At 38.1% G+C, this 13,929-nt stretch overlaps 1 protein-coding gene and 1 pseudogene across 1 annotated transcript; one reads left to right on the top strand and one right to left on the bottom strand.

Annotated features, from left to right (window-relative positions):
• Positions 1-128: 128 nt before the first annotated feature.
• On the bottom strand, positions 129-13,144 carry LOC106134803 (iodotyrosine deiodinase). Its single transcript, XM_013334943.2, has 5 exons — positions 12,894-13,144; positions 2,677-2,797; positions 1,721-1,824; positions 787-1,103; positions 129-401 (listed from the first exon to the last, which is right to left on the bottom strand). The coding sequence occupies exons 1-5, from the start codon at positions 13,066-13,068 to the stop codon at positions 219-221; spliced, it is 900 nt and encodes a 299-aa protein (XP_013190397.2). The 5' UTR covers positions 13,069-13,144; the 3' UTR covers positions 129-218.
• On the top strand, positions 4,432-5,485 carry LOC132902153 (uncharacterized; annotated as a pseudogene).
• Positions 13,145-13,929: the final 785 nt, after the last annotated feature.

Consider the following 13,929-nt stretch of genomic DNA (forward strand, 5'->3'; position numbering starts at 1 on the left):
CGGTTTAAATTGCGAAATTTTTTTTTTCTTTGTCAGTGTTGTTCTTTATTTTACATATTAATCGATGTCTATGCTATCCGAAACTGTAGAAATGGAAAGGTCTCAAAAATTCATAGTTTATTAAAATTCATAAACTTTATTTCGCTAGGAAATTAAAAAAATGAGCTATCTATATACATATAGCAACTAGTTAAGTCTTTTGATTCAGTCGGGGGTATTCAGATCTTGAGCAAAATCTCTTCCAAGGGTTTCCTCTGGACATCAGGCACCTTGGCTTCTGGGTGCGGTCTTCCGACTGGTAGCAGAAGTTCCAGTCTTTCATTCATGGGTCTGCTGAGCAGGTCTCGGAGACGGGAGTTGCAGTTCAGCGGTGTAGACGTGAGAGCAACTAAGCCACAGTACTGAAATTGATAAGAACAATTTTGTATCAACCGAAACTTATCATTTGCAAATGATTTATTACAGAGTTGATAAGGATACTCTGTAAATTTAGGAGAAGACGATGCATCACACCCATTAACACCAAATAATTTATCTGATAAAAATATCAGGATAGAATTAATTAAGACTCTCGTCTTTATGTACTCAATTTAAACAAATCGGAACTATCCAATAAAAACAAAAGTATTTCTACCAATTTAAAAAAGTTTGTAAGCCTATCCCTTAGTCTCGCCTTTTACAACATCCAGGGAAAGAGATGGAGTGGTCCTATTCTTTTTTGTATTGGTGCCGGGAACCACACAGCAAATATGTATATATGTATGAAAACTGATTATTTTTACTTACATGGATAGCAGCCAGTAGTATCCCCGCGGCTATAGCTACACTGATTTCACTGTAATAATGCATCTTCTTCTTCCCATCTGGTCTCCAAGAGTAAGTCTGTCTGAAGACCAGAATCATCGCTGGAGCATCAGTCAAGTAAGGCTTTAGAGGCTTTGTTGCGAATGGTTTCAAATCCGTCACCCATTGTCTTGACATTCGTTGAGCGTAATTTTGTTCTTCCTCCTCTTCAACGATGTTTCTGATGGCTTCTTTCACGTCAGGGTCTTGGACTACGATGAAGGTCCAAGGTTCTGTGTGAGCACCCGAAGGTGAAGTGCCTGGAATGCGGAATACAAAAGTTTTTTGATGAGATCTACATACATACATATGTTCACGTCTATATCCCTTGCGGGGTAGACAGAGCCAACAGTCTTGAAAGGACTGAATGGCCACGTTCAGCTATTTGGCTTAATGATAGAATTGAGATTCAAATAGTGACAGGTTGCTAGCCCATCGCCTAAAAAAGAATCCCAAGTTTGTAAGCCTATCCCTTATATTGATGAGATCTAAGTAATATAATTTGAGGTGTGTCTCAAAGACTAAAGGAATATATAAATGCTTGTCTTCAGAATGCAATTTCGTAGATAGGTACCAAAATACCACGTTTTATTCGTGTAACGACTGATATGCACAACTAATTGTGCCTTTAGGATTATTTTATAACATGAAATGTGCTTACTTCCACCTCAGACCTCTTTACGAGAGTGAAGACCATGAATTTATAGGAATTCTTGATGCCCATGATAAAACTAGTCATTCAGTACTTAATTCGCAATTGAAAGGCATAATTTCAGCTGTCATGTGATTTTTAATTATAGTCATCATATAACAGCTGTCAACCTGTTGTTATCAGAATCGACATTTATATAAGTTGGCAATTGTGAAAATGGTTTACCTGCAGTCTTAATAATATTATCCAGGACTTCATCAGGAATGGGTTCGGTGCTGAACGATCTCACTGTCCGCCTCTGTGCCATCAGCTCATAGTATTCCCGGGACCTGAAACAGGCAACTTTTTAATAACATCCTACTTATATTATAAATGCGAAAGTTTTTGAGTATGTTAGGATGGCAGTATGGTTGTTTGTTACTCTTTCACGCAAAAACTACTGAAGCGATTACGATGAATTTGGTATAAAGGTAGGAAGTAATAACAAATATTGACAGGTTGCTAGCCCATCGCCTAAAAAGAATCTCAAGTTTGTAAGCCTATCCCTTAGTCGCCTATTACGACATCCACTGGAAAGAAATGGAGTGGTCCTTTTCTTTTTTGTACTGGTGCCGGGAACCACACGGCACATATTATTTATTATTATTATAAATAAGAAGATGAACACATAAACATTCTACACAAGTATCCATGTTAAAAAAATACATCCATCTTTGTCGTGTGCTCTAAATAGGATCTAACACAAATTTAGTTCAAAAAATTAATGTATCTAAAAGTCGACGTGAAATTGCAATAATAACCATCAAGGTATCTATCTCTACAACGGATTTTCCCAACGTTCCCTCAAATTCATTATGGAAATCATGTAAAAAGATAGACAGAACCTTTTTTACCTATCAGTACATACATAGGTACATACATAAAATCACGCCTCTTTCCCGGAGGGGTAGGCAGAGACTACCTCTTTCCACTTGCCACTATCTCTGCATACTTCCTTCGCTTCATCCACATTCATAACTCTCTTCATGCAAGCTCGGCTGTTTCGGGTACTGTAGACCTGACCCTTTACCAGGACGTCCTTAATTTGATCAAGATACGTTCATCTAAGTCTTCCCACTCCGACCTTTCCCTCCACACTCTCCTTGTATATCTGCTTAGTCAACCTGCTTTCATATCAGTACCTCTTGAGAATCTCATCGTCGGATCTCCGCGGAGGGGTGTACAGTATGTGAGGTGTATCCTCCGGGATAGCTGGGATTAGAACCTCGGGCTCGTCATCCCCGTCATCAGGAAAGTCTCGTTCTGGAAACACAAATAGTTTTTGTTTCAATTGTGATTTAATTTTGTACATACATACATTAATGTCCCAAAAAAATCAAAGTTGTTTTTTTATAACGCATACCCTCTAATTTTGTTCGAATGATGTCAAATCTACCGTATATAAAATTTCATCTACTTAGAACCACGGCAACCCGTGCCGACTTGCATCGGGAAATGTGGGTACTTGTTTACTAGGCGCGCGGCAGCGAGCGTACCGACATTCATGTGATTACTTGTTTGTTTTATGAGTGAACGCATTGTTTTTTTTCAACCAAGATGTCGGTGGAGTTACGCAGTTCAAAAAAGGATATTTTCTTAATAGGGAACGTAAAACATCAAATTACTGGTTCAAAACTTCCCTCAAATGGATAAATACTCGCAGTTCTATTCTACAATATTCGTGAAGTGAATTTAAGTGTAAATGAAAGTGCAAATCTAGCTATTCGTGAGTGCATTATTTGTTGGGAAAAGGCGCGTATTCGAACTAAATCTTTTCCTAACTGCGTTAAGAAATTAGTTAATTTATACCAAGTTTGGAGGGATTTATAAAAAAAATCTAAAAAAAAAGCAAAATGTGTTTCAGCAGCGTCGACAAGATTTTGTTACGAACTTAGACAACTTATTTGATATTGCACATGCTGATGCGCTTCAATTAATAAAGATTGACGAAGATAGGATCTTCTTACAGCGACAGAGAGAGCCAGGTCGGCCTGGTCACTTAGCTGGAGTAGACAAAAAACTGGCCGAAAAAGAAGAAAAGGCGCGAGTTAGGAGCATTGAAGAGCAAAAACGGCGTGCTATACACTTTTCAACTCTGTTGCCTTCAACTTCATCTCATGTTCCTCAAGAAGATTCATCATCTGATTCTGAAAAAAACAGTACACAAGAAATAATTCCTATATCCGTTGAGAGCACACGACCTGAGTCTAATATTTCTGTAAGGAAAAGTTTCATAACTCCAAAATTGGTTGCTGCATTAGATCGGTGTCAGATAAGTATGAGGAATTCTGTTTATATAATACAAGCAACAATTGAAGCTCTTGGGCATAACATTGACGAATTTCTAATAAGTATGTCAACAATTTAAAGAGTTCGTACGGAAAAGCGAACAGAGCGCGCAGAAGCAATTGAAGTTGATTTCCAGAACAAGGTACCAGATACTGTAACCGTCCACTGGGATGGGAAGCTGTTGCCCGCTTTAGATTCACGCAAATGTAAAGAAGAACGTCTTCCGATACTTATTACATATGATGATAAAGAACAACTACTTGCTGTACCTAAATAGGACAACTCTTCAGGTCGTGAACAGGCAGAAGCTGTTTGGAATGCTCTTTTAGACTGGAATCTTGAAGACAAAGTGCAGATGCTGTGCTGTGATACTACTGCTTCAAACACAGGTCGCATTAATGGCGCCTGTATGCTCCTGGAACAGAAATAAGACAGGAAAATGCTTATATTTGCATGTCGCCATGTGTATTCGAAACTAAAATCAACCAAATTACGACAAGCCCTCACATCCAATTGTTCAAAAAATTCCAAGAAAACAGGAAAAGCATAAAATCTGAGAAAATAGAGAGTCATAAAGAAAAGCTTTTTCTTGTCTGAGTGATGCAAATATTAATGAACTGCTAGTGTTTTACCGGAGTGAGTTAACTAAAGATATTGTTAGAGACGACTATCGCGAATTAATAGAGCTTTCAATAAAGTTTCTTGGCGGTGATACAGAAAATAAATTTATGATACGGCCTCCAGGCGCCATGCACCAAGCTAGGTGGATGGCAAGAGCTATTTACTCTCTAAAAATATCATTTCTAAGCACGCAATTCAGAATCGCAAAGAAGGAAAAGGAAGCCCTCCTTGACGCCTGCCTATTCATCGTCACATCTTACGTCAAACCCTGGCTGCAATGTATTTTGGCAGTGAATGCTCCTTACCAGGACCTGCTTTTTAAAAGTCATGAAGGCTTACGAGGCAATTGACAAAAGTATCTCAAAGGCAGCTTTACAGAAGTTCTGTCAGCACTTGTGGTATTTGACCGACGAGGTGTCTATCTTGTCTCTCTTTGATGATAGTGTAGACCAAGAGACTAATCTAGGTTACTAACTTGTCCAAAACGATTCCATCAGCTCTTGGGAAACGGTACATGCCATCAAAAGAAGAACTCTGTGGCCCACTCTATGAAAAAAAACTCGAAGACTTCGTTTCCGCCAAAAGCAAATCTTTGTTCACTCGGCTGAAACTTGACGACAGCTTTCTCAACGAGTCTCCTTCTTTGTGGTCAAATAATGCTTCATTTCAACAAGCTAAAATGAAGGTACAGAACTTAAGAGCAGTAAACGATACCGCCGAAAGAGCAGTCAAGTTGATGCAAGACTTACATGGCTTGATCACTATCAGAGGAGAAGAAACAATTTTTATTACGTTGCGTACAAGAACACAGGCAGATATATCCAGACTGTAAAAAGCAAACTCTGAAAAGGAAATATGAAAAATAAAGCCCTTATTACTATTTACTGATGTTACTATGTTTTATTTATTGAATTGAAATTAAGTTCTTAAATCTCCCTTATCTTCCCTATTTCTCCATACTAGCTTTCAGATTCAAACTTTGAAGCTAAGTCGGCACGGGTTACTATTATCAGATTGCTATAATACTTCATATTTAAGACTTATGGGTCAAATCGAAAAAAAATACAGGGTATGCGTCCCCAAATTCCCAAAAAAAAATATCGCCCTTATAGCCTGGGACACCCTAACATACATACATATTGTCACGTCTATATCCCTTGCGGGGTAGTCAGAGCCAACAGTCTTGAAAAGATTGCGACTGAGCCGACTAAGGGATAGGCTTATAAAAAATAGGGTTGGCAACCTGTCACTATTTGAATCCCAATTCTATCATTAAGCCAAACAGCTGAACGTGGCTTATCAGTCTTTTCAAGACTGTTGGTTCTGTCTCCCCCGCAAACGATATAGACGTGATTATATGTATGTATACAGACAGACCAATTTTATCAACTGACCTCGTAATAAGGTGAAGGCTCAATAAACCGGAATCTTTTAACTTATCTACATATATTTTTAAAGTTTTTATTTCTTGACTTATACTAATATTATAAACTTGAAGAAATTGTTTGTTTGAACGCGCTAATCTCAGGAACTACTGGTTCGAATTGAAAAATTATTTTTGCGTTCAATAGACCTTTTATTGAGGAAGGCTTTAGGCTATATAACATCACGCTGCAACTATACAAAGCAAAGAAATAAAGTAAAATGTGGAAAAAAAAAACGGGGAAAATTATTCATCCTTGAGGGCTTCAATGATGCCCAAAATAACCATTCCACGCGGACGAAGTTGCGGGCACGGCTAGTATAAATAAATAAATCAGAATACGTGCACGCTTATCAGTTGATCGGTAGGTCGTGTTATTGATTTGTTTTGGATGTTTTGATAACGTGCATCGAATGTTGTTGTATCGATTCTCTTAGGGAACTATATAACAGTATAGTGCCGTGTGGTTCCCGGCACCAATACAAAAAAGAATAGGACCACTCCATCTCTTTCCCATGGATGTCGTAAAAGGCGACTAAGGGATAGGCTTACAAACTTGAGATTCTTTTTTTAGGCGATAGGCTAGCAACTTGTCACTATTCGAATCTCAATTCTATCTTAAAGCCAAATAGCTGAATGTGGCCTATCAGTCCGCTCAGGACTGTTGGCTCTGTCTACCCCGCAAGGGATATAGACGTGATTATATGTATGTATGTATGTAACTATATTACATATAACATAACTTATAGTACCGTGTGGTTCCCGGCACCAATAATTAAAAAAATAGGGCCACTCCTATTTCCCATGGATGTCGTAAAAAGCGATTGAGGGTTAGGTTTATAAACTTGGGATTCTTCTTTTAGGCGATTGGCTAGCAACCTGTCACTATTTGAATCTCAATTCTATTACCAAGCCAAAAAACTGAACGTGACCTGTGAGTCTTTTCGAGACTGTTGGCTCTATTTACCCCGCAAGGGATATAGACGTGACTGAAGCGTGATATTGAAGCGATTACGATGAAATTTGGTATGTACTTAGGTAGCTGAAGACCCAGAATTACATATAGGCTACTTTTTATGCCGGAGTTCCCGCGGGATTGATTCCACGCGGACGAAGTCGCAAGCGGCCTCTAGATAATCATAATTCTATAATATTTCAGGATGTCTGCGTGCTAACACCGTTTTTAGTTATCAGCCGCATCGCATGTGATTATTTTGATTACATTTTACAAACAACACGCAATTTGATATTGTCTGTATGTACGTACCTAATAATAATATGAGGTGATATCAAAACAATATTGATGAGACGTTTGTGAATTAATGCTTTGATGCAGATGTTTGAATAAATAAAATATAAATAAATACTATATACGGGACAAATTACACAGATCGAGTTAGCCTCGAAGTAAGTTCGAGACTTGTGTTGCGAGATACTAACTCAACGATACTATATTTTATAATAAATACTTATATAGATTAACCAAGACGCAGACCAATCAAAAAAAGATCTTATCTCATCATGCCCTGGCCGGGATTCGAACCCGGGACCTCAGGTGTCACAGACAAGCGCACTACCGCTGCGCCACAGAGGCAGTCCTAGTTGAATGAGCAGTTTATTTTTCAGAATCGTACTTTTTCCTTTAGTCGTGCCATTAGGAGCCCTGATCTGGGATGACACAAGGAAATTCCTTCAGAGCAATTAAGGGACATAATCCCCGAGCAAAACAGCGACCTCACTCCCCTCATTGAGAGCCCCAGGATTTGCGTCTACGCTTCTTGCAAAATAACCACAATCCTAAGCTGTACAACGCTGTGTTCATGGCAAGCCCCAGGATGTGGAGGGCGATTCCGCTGCCTGGCGAAACGGCCCTGGGTTGAAGGCGCGCTTGTGCCAGGCGCGCCCTCCCCTAGCGGGTAGAATTGAAGGCCGACGGGTCACCCCGCTGGCCGCTCCGTGGGGAGCGGCCGAGCTGAGGCCGCCGTGGAAGCGGCCGCCGCGTCAGGAGTATGAGCGAGGGCAGTTCACACTCCTGGCAACGAAGTGGTAGGCGATGGCACCGTGTGGTTTTAGTGGGTTCAAGCCTCACATAACCCGTCTCGCTTCCCGTAGCCAAAAAGGGTAAACGAAGGTCTTTCCACACGTAAAAAAAAAAGTGGCGTGGAGGGCGGCCACTGCAGCCGAAAGAGTCTGTATTGACTACCTCAGGGTTCATATTAGTGACTTCTCCCCGTTCTTGCAATGCTTCAAGTGCAATTTGGACACACCCAGGCGAAATGCACCGCAACTGAACCAGCCCCATGCGCCTATTGCGCCCTAGACGACTAAGGACTGCCCCACGGCAGCTAAAAAAGGAGAACCCAGGTATCACACCAAGCGATCTCGGCTGAATGCCCGAGACTGAGAGCCATGAGGGATAGAATCCTGGACCGTGTTGACTACGGGTAGAACGGATATCAATTTGGGGATATAATATAAATATGTGTAATAAATAAATAGTATATACATTATATAATGAACCAGTTGTGACTGTTGTGTGACTTCGGAACAATATAAGGAAAGCATTGGCCAACTGGTTTGAAATGCATCAAATGGCAATCAAACCAGAAGGCTACCTCAATTATTTAAATATAGATGTGTCATAAAATTAAATTTAATTTAATATAATATAAATAATATAATATAAATATATATAAATATGAATATAGAATAAACCATTCATCACATTCATCACTCATCACATTACACAAAACACTAGCAACCTGGCTTGAAGATGCATCAAATAGCACACAAACCAGGAAGCTGCATTACACAAGTGATAAACAAACTTAGAGTGATAATAAAAATAAAAAAACAAAAAAAAAAGATCTGTGATGACACAACTAGTTGTGCATATCATTCGGTCCACAAGGAAAACGTTAATCGGAAGTCCCGACAGATGACAACATGATATAAGCTCTTAAAAACTATACCAATATTATAAAGCTGAAGAGTTTGTTTGTTTGAACGCGCTTATCTCGAGAACTACTGGTTCGAATTGTAAAATTCTTTTTGCGTTGAATAGACCATTTATCGAGGAAGATTTATAGGCATTAGGCTATAACATCACGCTGCAACTTTAAGGAGCGAAGAAATAATGGAAAAATATTAATCCTTGAGGGCTTCAATGATGCCCAAAATAACTATTAAACGCGGACGAAGTCGCGGGCACAGCTAGTATAAGAATAAATAAACGAGTTTATTTTAAGTATGTGTGGGTATGATATAAATAAATATATATATATACAATGTGTTTGAATCACGATAAGAAACATTTTTATCAATAGTCTGGTCCAAAATATAATCACCGATACAACTATCAGTTATTTGTAATTCCTATCAGTAGTCTTCGAGATTACCTCAAATCAATAGTAACTTGGATTTGCGATGTATATTTTAACGTTCATATACGTCTTCATGTCTACAGGGTAGACAGAGCCAACAGTCTCAAGAAAGCCATGATTAATAGGGAATTGAAGACAAAAAAATTGGCTTACAGAATATTAATTTATAGAAGTGAAGTGCCGTGTGGTTCCCGGCACCAATACAAAAGAGAATAGGACCACTCCATCTCTTTCCCATGGATGTCCTAAAAGGCGACTAAGGAATAAGCTTACAAACTTAAGATTCTTTTTTAGGCTTAGGGTGGGCTAGCAACTTGTCACTATTTGAATCTCAATTCTATCATTGAGCCTAATAGCTGAACGTGGCCATTCAGTCTCTTCAAGACTGTTGGCTCTGTCTACCCCGCAAGTGATATAGACATGAACATATGTATGTATGTATGTTGAATATTAATTGGCGTTCAGTGATTGTTAGATTGTTGGTCAAAAAAAAAAAGTTTACAAATCTTTCCCTTGGTCACCTTTTTTATCTGTGCGGGACGGGAAGTGCGTGGCACACACTACATTTTTTTCTTGGCTAGACTAGCATAGAAGCAGTAAATTTATTCATACAATGTAAATAATTGCAAGTGCCCGCTCTATGCGTTCCACACGCGAAAAATAACAGTAAAAGTGCCACAGATATCAATATCGGTAGACAGCACATGTGCACCACATAAAATGTAAACATAAATGAAGTGTGTGGCGGCATCTCAACGCCGCAACAGTCTCGAAAACTTCGAAAAATCTAAATCGCGCAAGCAAAGATTTCACTTTTTTTAACATTTTCCATTATTTCTTCGCTCCTAAAAGTTGCAGCGTGATGTTATACATATAGCCAAAAGCCTTCCTCTATAAATGGTCTATTCAACGCAAAAACCAGTTGTTCCTGAGATTAGCTCGTTCAAACAAACAAACTCTTCAGCTTTATAATATTAGTATAGATAAAATAGGTCATTCCTGAGGGACACACGATAAAATATCGAATGTAAGGTTACCATTAGCATATTTTAAAGCGATAAATAAAATTCATTCGTCAATAAACACCATCTTATTCAAATCTCGCATACATATGGATCAAAATACACACAGTTTTTGTTGCAATATTTATTTTTTACGTATGGAATCCGGTTTATTGACCTTCGTACTTTGAGCATGTGGACTTCTCTTAACTTTGCTGTATCTGACACTAAGTTATAACTTTGTTATACTTACTTGCTGTGTAATTTTTAAACAATTTTGTTTCAGACAGAGCCTAAAGCCTTGAAAAGACTGATAGGCCACGTTCAGCTATTTGGCTAATAAGATAGAATTGAGATTCAAATAGTGACAGGATGCTAGCCCATCGCCTAAAAGAAGAATTCCAACTTAATAAGCCTATCTTTTAGTCGCCTTTTACGACATCCATGGGAACGGGATGGAGTGGTCCTATTCTTTTTTTTATTGGTGCACAGGACACGGAACAAAACATAAACATAAAATTAATATCTTCTCATAATTACGGTTAATTGCAATTGTTGACCTCGCGGTAATTGTAGGTAGTAGAGAAAAGGCTGGTTTAAAAAGATGGCTGTTTTGTCCAACACAATAATAATCATATTATCACATACTAGCTGTGCCTGGGACTTCGTCCGCGTGGATTTGGTATTTCGGGCATCATTGAAGCCCTCAAGGATGAATAATTTTCCCCTTTTTTTTCACATATTCCATTATTTCTTTGCTCCTTATAGTTGCTGCGTGATGTTATATAGCCTTAAGCCTTCCTCGATAAATGGTCTATTCAACACAAAAAGTATTTTGAATTCAATTCGAACCAGTAGTTCCTGAGATTAACGCGTTCCAACAAACAAACAAACTTAGGAATAGGCTTATATAAATTGGATTCCTCTTTTAGGCGATGGGCTTGCAACCTGTCACTATTTGAATCTCAATTCTATCATTAAGCCAAACAGCTGAACGTGGCCTTTCAGTCTTTTGACGCTGGCTCTGTTTACCCCGTGGTGGATAAAGACGTGATTATAAGTTATATATATAGTTTTTCATACGTCCACCGAGTAGCGCTCGGTCACCCAGGTACTGTCTTCCTAATAATAAGTTGGGAAACCCAATTGAGAGCGACAAAACATATTTTTTTTTTGTGATAACTAATGGCTTACTTTTATTTGTAACAAAAACAGTAGTTTAGTGGGCTATCCGTCCGCAAACATAACTGATAAAGAGATAGGGATATATCCTTGTTTAATTTTTCTAATAGGTATAGAATATTTGATAAGAATTCAACCTAAATGCTTATAGCATAGATAATTTGTTTGTTATTTTTGGTAAGTAGGTACATATTTTTTTTTGTTAGAGACTACACATATTTGCCTTATTCCCTGCATACTTCTATTGCTATTTGAATCTCAATTCTATCATTAAGCCAAATAGCTGAACGTGGCCATTCAGTCTTTTCAAGACTGTTGGCTCTGTCTACCCCGCAAGGAATATAGACGTGATCATATGTATGTATTTCGGTGGAAAAAGATGATGATTTAAAAACTATATTTCCTGTTTCCTACAACGAAGTCATTTTACAAAAACAATTCTATTCACTTGCATGCGACTCATGCAAATGATCCAGTCCTAATTAACTAATGAAGCTTACCTCAATTACAATTGACTACGTAATTTACCTCTAGTTTGATGTTTTATGGACTACTTCAAAATTTCACAGGTCGTTTTGAGATTATCGACTTCGCCTACCCCGTAAATCAGACTTACAGGTTGTTCCAATAGTTAGAATACTCGTAGGACACGTTAAACTGGCCTGATAGAATAGAGATTCAGATAGTGACATGTTTATAAATACTTATATAGGTACATATAATCACGTCTATATCTCTTGCGGGGTAGACAGAGCTAACAGTCTTGAAAAGATTGATAGGCCACGTTCAGCTATTTGGCTTTAAGATAGAATTGAGATTCAAATAGTGACAGGTTGCTAAAACCATCGCCTAAAAGAAGAATCCCATGTTTATAAACCTACCCCTTAGTCGCCTTTTACGACATCCATGGGAGAGAGGTCCTATTATATTTTCTATTGGTGCCGGGAACCACACGGCACCAAAAATGTTCCTTAATTGGCTTTTACAATCTGGGAGCAGAAACATAAGGAGATGGTTTTTCCTTATTTCTAAATCAGCATAAAAAAATTGGAAAAATAATCTTATTACGTGGCAATATGTTTTTAAATACTTAAGTATATGTATATAGAGTTCATTCATAATTTATTTGTTTATATGTTTATGTACATCAAGGAAAAAATAAGAAAAGAACTTAAACTAAAGAGAAATTTAGTAGAAGTGCACTACTTATTACTAGATAATATAACTAAGAATTGAGATAATTTTAGACTTAGTAGATGAAGGCCCGAAAACTTTATAAATGATACCAACTAGCCGCTAACAAGTCAAAATAAAGTTCATCTGCCAAAGGGTCAAGTTGTGTTATCTTTGCGTGGACATAACCGATTGAAAACGTTCCAATAATAAAAAGTTTAAAATATTGTTACTGGCCGATGACAGAATGTACATCAAAAAAAGTGAAAGTTTAAAAAAAAACATACCTCTCCCGGTGTGCCATTTTGGCGCCAATTTTTTCTTAGGTCCGCTCCTATTCAAATTAGCTTCAATTCTTTTTTTATGAAACACCGTAAACACGGCAAAACACACAAGCAAAGCTGTATATACTGTATAACAATTGTTTTCTAATGTGTACACTGTTAACGAAATTATATTCATTTTTAATAAAATTAATCTCTTTTTTAATCGATCGCGTTCCAAATTCAAAAGGCGCGAACGTCCGCCTATTCTGAAGTCACACGTTGTACTGTTCATATTATTGTTTTTACCAAACGTTTTACACACAGCGTTATTATTCAATCGATAATCAACTCTACTTATATATACGTATAGTATATTTTTTAACTACGTGTGTTATTGGCAGTGTTATTCTCGATCGCAGACGTTTTTGCGAGGACAACCTTGGACTGAGAAAATTGTAACAAAAAAAATATGTATAACCAATGGACATAATGTTAAATTTGTAGTTGATAAATGAAGCTTTCCTGTAAGCTTGCCAAAGTTTACTTTGTCATGTCAAATATGATTAATTTCGGTATTACCTATGTATGAAAATGCATTTAAAGCCGGCCAAATTGTGGTCTTCCACTCTTCCTCTTTCTTCTTTGATCCCGGTTGCATCCTCACCAGAGGAGATTAGACAGGGATACGCCTTTGACCACGCACCCAGCAATTTACAGAAAGCGACTCCCATCTGACCTCCGCAACCTTTGCAGGTAAACCTGTATTGGATCGATCATGGTTAAACATCCAGCTGCCTGAATGTGCAGGTTTCCTCACGATGTCTTCCCTCAACGTAAGAGCATGGGTTAGTATTCAAACCAATGTACATAACTTCGAAAATAATTATTGGTACATGGCCGAGTTGGGATTCGAACCTGTGCCTTTTTGCGTCACACGCATTTTAACCGGGCAGCTTAACGATTCGACCATCGACGCTCATAATATATAAATAGTGGTCTTCCAGTCTCGTGTTAATTTGCTCTGTCTGCCTCGTCTTCCTGGCGTTAGTTCCTCCCT

The sequence above is a fragment of the Amyelois transitella genome, chromosome 10 (assembly GCF_032362555.1).
Source record: "Amyelois transitella isolate CPQ chromosome 10, ilAmyTran1.1, whole genome shotgun sequence".
NCBI lineage: Eukaryota > Metazoa > Arthropoda > Insecta > Lepidoptera > Pyralidae > Amyelois > Amyelois transitella.